The following is a 7,189-nucleotide window of genomic DNA, read 5'->3' as shown; positions in this document are numbered from 1 at the left end:
CCCGTGTCTCTCATGAGTAAAGAGGCATGAGAAGCAGGGGAAGAACAGAGGTGAGGCTGGGGTGGTTTGTTGGGAACTAGATCGCTGGAGGCTCAAATACCAAAGAAGCTTCTTTGCACTTGTGGCTTTGGGACTCTGGGGAGCTATAGATGGCTTTTGAGCTGGGGAGTGCCTGACTTGAAGGCTTTCAGCAGGATGCCATAGAGGGAGGCTCAGTTTCCATCCCTACAGTGGGGTAGGGATGGTTCTGCCCTGCCAGAACTGCTGTAAATGCCCAGCGAGGGAGACCTCACAGCATCTGAGGTGTTTCACTTGGGAGAGGGTTTAGATCAAAGGCTGCCCTTGTGGCTCAGCTGGTAAAGAATCTGCCTGCAGTGCGGGAGACCTGGGTTGGGAAGATCCCCTGGAGAAGGGAAAGGCTCCCCACTCCAGTATTCTGGCATAGAGAATTCCATGGACTGTATAGTCCATGGGGTTGCAAAGAATCAGACATGACTGAGCGACTTTCACTTTAAATCGAAGGGACAAAATGTTCAGATTTGGCAAAGCCCCCATGGATACATAGGTGTTCATTCTGTTCTCTCTAGATTTTGTGTGCTTGAAATACACACCCTAATTGTGAATATATAAAAGTAATACATATATCAAACAGGAGGATTTTTAAAAGAACAGGTGAATGTCCTGCCTGAAGTGAAGTGAAAGTGAAGTGTTAGTTGCTTAGTCTACCTGACTCTTTGTGGCCCCATGGTCTATAGCCCTCCAGGCTCATCTGTCCATGGGATTCTCCAGGCAAGAATACCAGAGTGGGTAGCCATGCCCTTCTCCAGGGGATTTTCCCAGCCCAGGGACCGAACCCGCATCTCCTGCCTCCGCAGGAGGATTTTTTTGTTTTTTTTATACCGTTTGAGCCACAAGAGAAGGCTTTCTACCTGGCAAAGGCCCTGGTATGTCCCGGGGTGTGTTTGTGTGTCGGTGCTCAGCCTAGGGAGCCTGGGGCAGAAATCAACCCTGCGGCACCGGCCTCATTCGAACCCCAATCGAAGGTGATCAGTTCGGGAGCAAGGTGCCCACCTGGTCGCCTTGTGTGCGCCCTGCCCAGCGCCGAGAGCGCGCACACACGCGGGTGTTTATACCCTCCCGCGGAGTGGGGCGCCGCGGGCTCCCAGAGGTCTGGCCTCAAGCTCTCAGGGTCTCGATGACCCTCCTGGGGACCCGCCTGGGGTCCCAGGCACTCCGGCCCGCCTGGCCCCGCCGACTCCAGGCCGGGATTTCTCCCGCACTGACTTTCCGGGCCGGTGCCAGCCCGGCCTCCCAGGTCCCCGGCCCCCGCGGCGGGGCCGGCTGCTCCGCGGAGGGCGGGAGCGGGAGGAGGAGTTTGAGCGACTTTGTGGGGCAGCCTTGGCCTCGGCGGCGGCGGCCGCAGCGGCGCGCGGGAGAACGCGGGGACGCCCGCCGGGCCGGCCGGAGCGGGCGATGGGGCCCGTGTGAGCGCGCCCAGGCCCGGCCCGGTGCCCGGCGGGCGGCAGCATGTCCGCGGGCGGCGGCGCCAGGAAGAGCACCGGGAGGCCCTCCTACTACTACCGGCTGCTCAGGAGACCCCGGCTGCAGCGACAGAGGAGCCGCTCCCGCAGCCGGACTCGGCCCGCCAGGGGTAGGCGCCACCCCGACCCCTGACCCGTGGGTCCTCCCTAGCGCCCGGCTCACCGCCGGGTGCCCTGGGGTGCCTGGGACCCCAGGTCCTCCTGCTGTCGATTTACCCAGGACCCTCTCACCCGCCCCCTGTGGTTGCCCCTTACTGTGTCTACTTGGTCCCCATTCCCCCAGCTTCTCCCCATCCACCCCGCTGGGGGTGGGGGTGTGTCGGGGATCGGGGGAAACTGAGGCTTGGGGGTCTCCTCATGCCAAGGGCAGGTAAAGTGGAGATCGAAGTTCAGCTTCCTGTCTCTGACCCTCAGTTTGAACCTCTATGCCTCAGTTTATTCAGTAGGGGGTGGGGGGGACATGGAGTCACCCTGAGTGGTTCTGGCTCAGGTTCTGGCTCTTCCTAGGCTGGCAGGACCCTGTCCTCTCAGCCTACCCTCCCCCTAACCCCCTCGTGGCTCCTCTGGGACTTAACCAGGACTCCACCACCTCTTGGGTGGAGGTACACGTGCGTAGATCTCCGGGGTCCTATTCCGGGGTCCTATTCCAGGGTCCTTGGCTCCAGGGGAGTGCTAGCCTGTAGCATCTGTCCAGGACTTCTCTGAGTGGGTGGGCAAGGGTGGGCACCACCTCCTTTGAAAGGAGTTCTCTCTTTCAAGGCCAGGAGGCAGGACACGGAGGGGGGAGGTGCAAGCAGCATTTTCTTTTTCCAGTAACAGGATCCTCAGCTGGAAAGGCCTGTGATCCAGGGGGCCGGGTGGGGGCCGGGACTTCCTTCCCTGGCTGGGTAGGAGGGAGTGGGGAGGCCCCCCTGGAAGGAGGTGGCCTTCAAAAAGGCCCTGGGTAGGTCGGAGTCCCTGGCAGAGGCTCAGGCCCATGGAGGTGCCCATGGGTGGGAGGAGGGTGGGTGGGGAGCTGGGAGCACCTAGTAGATACCTGGGCTGTGTTTACACCATCAGGTTATCTTGGGAATCCGGAAGGCTGGCCTGGTGCCCAGCCTGACCCAGAGGAGTTTGAGCAAATCTGTGCTTGGCATCTGGTCAAGTGCCCCCTGCTCCGGGCTCTGGTTTTGTGGCCTGGCCCCTGTGGTTGCCCGGAACCTCAGTTTTCTCGTCAGTGAGAGGATACGTCAGGCAGGCAGGCGGTACAAGTTCATCTGCCTCCCCCGGAACGGGGAAGACTTTTCCCACAGTCAGGGCTCAGCAGCAATGCATGGGGCTTCCTCAGGAAGTGGTGAGTTCCTGAGGTAGTGAGTTCCCCGTGCGTGGAAGGGTTCAAGCTGAGGCTGGGAATGCATATGCACGTGTGTTCTGGGAATTCAGTCTTCAAGCCTCTTCCGAGGCTTGTGATCTCCTCCCCCTTGCTTTCCTTGAAGGGGTCCCTGACTGCTCCCTCCCTCCAACCTGGCCCTGGGCCACCAGAGATCTGAGCTCAAGCACTGTCATGCTGGGCAAGGCTCATCCCTTTTCTCAGCTTCCTGGGCTGTCAAAGGGGGCTGCTAGTACATGGAAGATTCCAGGTACAGCTGAGAAGCAGGAGCTGTACAGATGCCCCGGCAAGCTCAGGCCACCGGCAAGCTCAGACCACCTCCTGCACCCACCCCACCCCTGCCTTATTCCCTCTGTGACCTTCCCTTCACTCTTGACCTCAGCCCAGCTCCAGCCTGGTGGGCACAGAGAGGATCAGAAGCTCCCTTCCCACTCAGCCAACTGAGCAGGAGACAATCAATGCTTGTCTGGCCAGCCTGAGCCCCAGCTCCCAGGCTCGCTTGTGTGAGAGCCCCAGGCGAGCACCCAGCTTGCAGGGAGGCAGGAGGAGACTGTTCTTGAACAGAAGTTACGTCTGGGGAAATCAAGGAGAAATTCCCAGAGGAGGTGACATTTGGACTGGGTCTCACCACCTGGCTAGAGTTTCCTTTGGCCGAGAGAGTGGTTGAGTCAGATGGGAGTTCAAGCCCCAGGCCTGCACAAAGCCATCCTTTGGTCAGTTAAGTCTCAGCCTCAGTGGCCTTGTCTGGTAAATGGAGGTGATGACGGCAGGGTTGTTTAAAGACTGAGGGCAGCAAATATTGGGCTGGCCCAAAAACTTGTTCGGGTTTTCCATAAGATGTGATGGGAAAACCCAAATGAACTTTTTGGCCAACCCCATACATGGAAAGCTAGAAGCCTGTGCTGCTTGGGACTCGGGTCACAATTGATGTGGTGTGAGCTATGGATGTCCTTACTCTGGACAGAGCAGCAGTTCTTACTCTTACAGAGTAGAGTAAGTCTTATCCGTAAGTAAGTCCTTATCCTTACAGAGCAGAGTAAGGATGTCCTTACTCTGGACAGAGTGCAAAGACGGGGAGTTGGAAAATGTCTTGGTATGGTGGCTGAGATGGTAAAGAGTCTCCCTGCAATGCTGGAGACCTGGGTTCCATCCCTGGGTCGGGAAGATCCCCTGGAGAAGGAAATAGCAACCCACTCTGGTATTCTTGCCTGGAAAATTCCAAAGATGAAGGAGCCTGGCGGGCTACAGTCCATGGGGTCGCAAAGAGTCAGACATGACTGAGTGACTAACTTTACTTTATTGTGGGTGGAATTCATCCTGGGGTGGCAGAGGGCATGCATTGGTTAAGAGTGGATAGTTGGGAACAGTAGTTGAGGCCTGATTACAGGCCGTTGAGCGATGTGGAATCATGGGTGGGAGCAGGGGAAATGCCTGGCAGGGTAACAGGTGGAGCTACCCGGCCGGGGGGCAAACCTCCCTCCAGTAAACTCTCAGATCCCTGACTCTGCCTCCAAGGCCACCCCTCCCCCTGAGGGTAACACCCCCACCCAGGTGGGAACTCTTGCTGGGGGAGCCATCCCGAGGCCTTGAGCTCATTCTTTGTGACCTCAGGCCTCAACCTCCCCATCTACAGAGGGCGGGGAGGTGGGGCTTTGTCCCATTGTGGTGACATCATCAGGTCCCCAAGCATCCCAGCCCTGATCTGGCCCTTGCTTCACACCCATTCCGGCATCTGCCACCAGCAAGGAAGGACAATGACCGAGAACTCAGATGTGTGTTTGTTCAGAAACAGGAAAGAACAGGGAAGAGTTGGCAGGTGGTGGGGACTCAGCTGGGCCTGGCCAGAGGAAGGGTTGTGACCAGTCTGCCACCTGTCTGCCCACTGCCCCCACTGTCTCTCTGGAGTGGGTGGGGGGGAGCTCCCTGCAGGCTCAAGAGGAAGACTTTGTCTCTGGCAGGGCTGCCAGTGAGGGACAGTGTCTGCAGCCCCCCAAGGTGTGACTGGAGCGGGGTACTAAGCAGTGTTCCTTCCTTCGCTGAGCCCTGAATCCTCAGAAAAGGCAGAGTGAATCTGCTGCTGGTAGGGCTGGGGTACGAAGTTTGATGATGGCCGGAGGCAGGGTGGAAATGGTGATGCTGGCGTGGCGAGGGTCATCTGGCCACTTTACATTGGACCTTGTGGCTCAGCCCACTTGAAGGCTGGGTGTGACCCATGAATTTGGGGGGGTCCTGCCACCCTAAGTGTGTCATCTAGCCAGGGTACCTTCCCACCTACTCCCACCAAGGTCAAGATAAGCTTTGTCTGAGCTACTTGTACCCCTGGGAAAACTTGCATTTCCCCCTCGCGTGAATAAAGTTCGCCCATTCACTCAGCTAGCAAACACGGCTTGAGCACCTGCTATGTGCTGGGAATGGGGCCACATGGGGAGGAATTGCACAGGCTCCCAGCCCTTGACAAGCTCCCAGTCACTGGGGGAGGCTGCCTTGTTGAGCTGCCGTGGGGCACCGAGTCCTTTTTGGGGTATAGGGCAGTGGGTCGTGGGAAATGAGCTCAGATCAGCCACGAGCTAGTTATGTAACTAGGCACATCCCAGGGCCTCAGTTTCACCATCTGTCAGTTAGGGCTAATCCTGTCCTGTTGCCTCCACGTGTCAGGAGACCTCTTGGAGTACCCATCCCTATACTCAGGGAAGGTTCTTTCCTTTATGTCTTCATCTGAGTTTTTCCAGGCATCCAGACACATGCCAGGCCCTGCCTGGGCACTGTAGTCTTGGCCTGGGTTTTCTCCTTAGATGGTCAGTTCTTTTGCCATGCCCACACACACCCCATGGCATGGCCCTGCACCTTGGTTGCTGTGTATTTCTTCTCCCCTCCACCTGGGGGTCTTTCCTGCTAAGCTATGCTGGAATCAGTGAGAGGGACCTCTAGAGGGGGCTCCCAGGAGTGCCCCAGCACCCCCCGAGGAATGCAGGCAGGAAGACCTCACACGGGTGCCTGGGAGGACTGGGGCTGATCCCCTGAGGTGGTGGTCCCCTCCCAGGACTTAGAAGTTGGCAGCTGAGTGATCCAACCCCTGGGGTCCAGAGGGAGACAGTGAGGCACAGAGGGGCCACCTTCACAGAGCAGGGTATGGAACCCCAGTAAGGTGGCAATGTGGTTGGGGGGGTTGCTGGTTTGAAGAATCTGCTTCCTAACTGGGAACGATGGTTAGAGAGGTTCCCAAGTGCCACCAGAGGGAAAGGCGGGTGCTGGGACCACTCCTGGGGGCCCTGGATGCAGGGAGACCTACTGAGAGGGCCCTGGGCAGCGGTGTGGGCCCTGGGGGCTGGACAGGCCTGAGAACAGCCCTGGTGGGAGCTGGTTGTGGTCCCCTCAGTCTTTAAATGTTCATGCAAGGGCCCCCAACTTGGCTGAGACCGCTGAGATTGTGCACATTCCCTTTTCTGCGTTGTTTCTCCTGAGTGTGTTCCTGCTGAGACACCATCCCTCCTTTGAGGGGATCGGCCCCAGCTTCCCCAGGCCCTCCTCACCCTTACATGCCTCAGGTCCTGGGAGCTTCACTCCTCCTTATGACAGGTAATAAGGTTCCAATGACTTTCTGTCTGCTGAATGCCTGCTCCAGGCATTCAACACACTGCTGTGTTGACAGTGGGCTTAACTCGGTTATTTGCCTTATTTAATGCTCACAACAGCACTGTGAGATGGGTACTGGAATTATTCTCATGTTTTAGGTGAGGAAACTGTGTCCCAGGGAGTGGGAGCCTTGTCCACCTTCAGGCAGCTCAGAAAGAGTGGAGCCCAGCTGTGCCTCACTGCATATCCTGAGCTTGTGAACACACTACCTTGTTTCTCCATAGGCAGATCCTTCTGAGGTCAGGCCTCGGTTTTGATAAGGCCACCTCCTCCTCCTGCTATCTGATTTGCACAGTCAACAACTCTACTGAGTGTTCACAGTCATCCTGGCCATAATTCAGGAGGGAGGCAGGGGAGTGACCCCATTGTCATCTATGTGTGTGGGGGGTCAGTCTTCCTGATCGGCCTCTCTCTGTGCCTTGGATGACTCAGGCCATTCCCCAGGCCCAGTCTCTTCCCCGGTCCCCACCCCTGCTCCCATTCATGCCTGCCAACCATGTCCTTTCCCTGGGCAGGTCACAGGTCTTACAGCCTCCACCCTGTTTTTCTACCGAGTTCCTTTGTGCTGAGGGCTTGGCATCTCTTGATGTGAGGTCCCTGGAGACAGGCAGGTAGTTTGAGGCCCACTTCCCCAAGCCGTCTAGGC

General features: G+C 57.7%; 1 protein-coding gene across 3 annotated transcripts in view; it reads left to right on the top strand.

Annotated features, from left to right (window-relative positions):
- The first annotated feature begins 1,505 nt into the window (after positions 1 to 1,505).
- Positions 1,506 to 7,189, top strand: part of DAB2IP (DAB2 interacting protein) — a 137,483-nt gene continuing 131,799 nt past the window's right edge. For all 3 annotated transcript variants that reach the window (XM_061154742.1, XM_061154743.1, XM_061154741.1), the window contains exon 1: positions 1,506 to 1,651. In XM_061154742.1, coding sequence (XP_061010725.1) covers positions 1,528 to 1,651 — 124 coding nt within the window. In that variant the 5' untranslated portion in view covers positions 1,506 to 1,527. The remainder of the gene's footprint in view (positions 1,652 to 7,189) is intronic.

Source organism: Dama dama, chromosome 11 (genome assembly GCF_033118175.1).
Source record: "Dama dama isolate Ldn47 chromosome 11, ASM3311817v1, whole genome shotgun sequence".
In the NCBI taxonomy this organism is placed as follows: Eukaryota; Metazoa; Chordata; class Mammalia; order Artiodactyla; family Cervidae; genus Dama; species Dama dama.
This window is presented reverse-complemented; position numbering and strand designations above follow the sequence as displayed.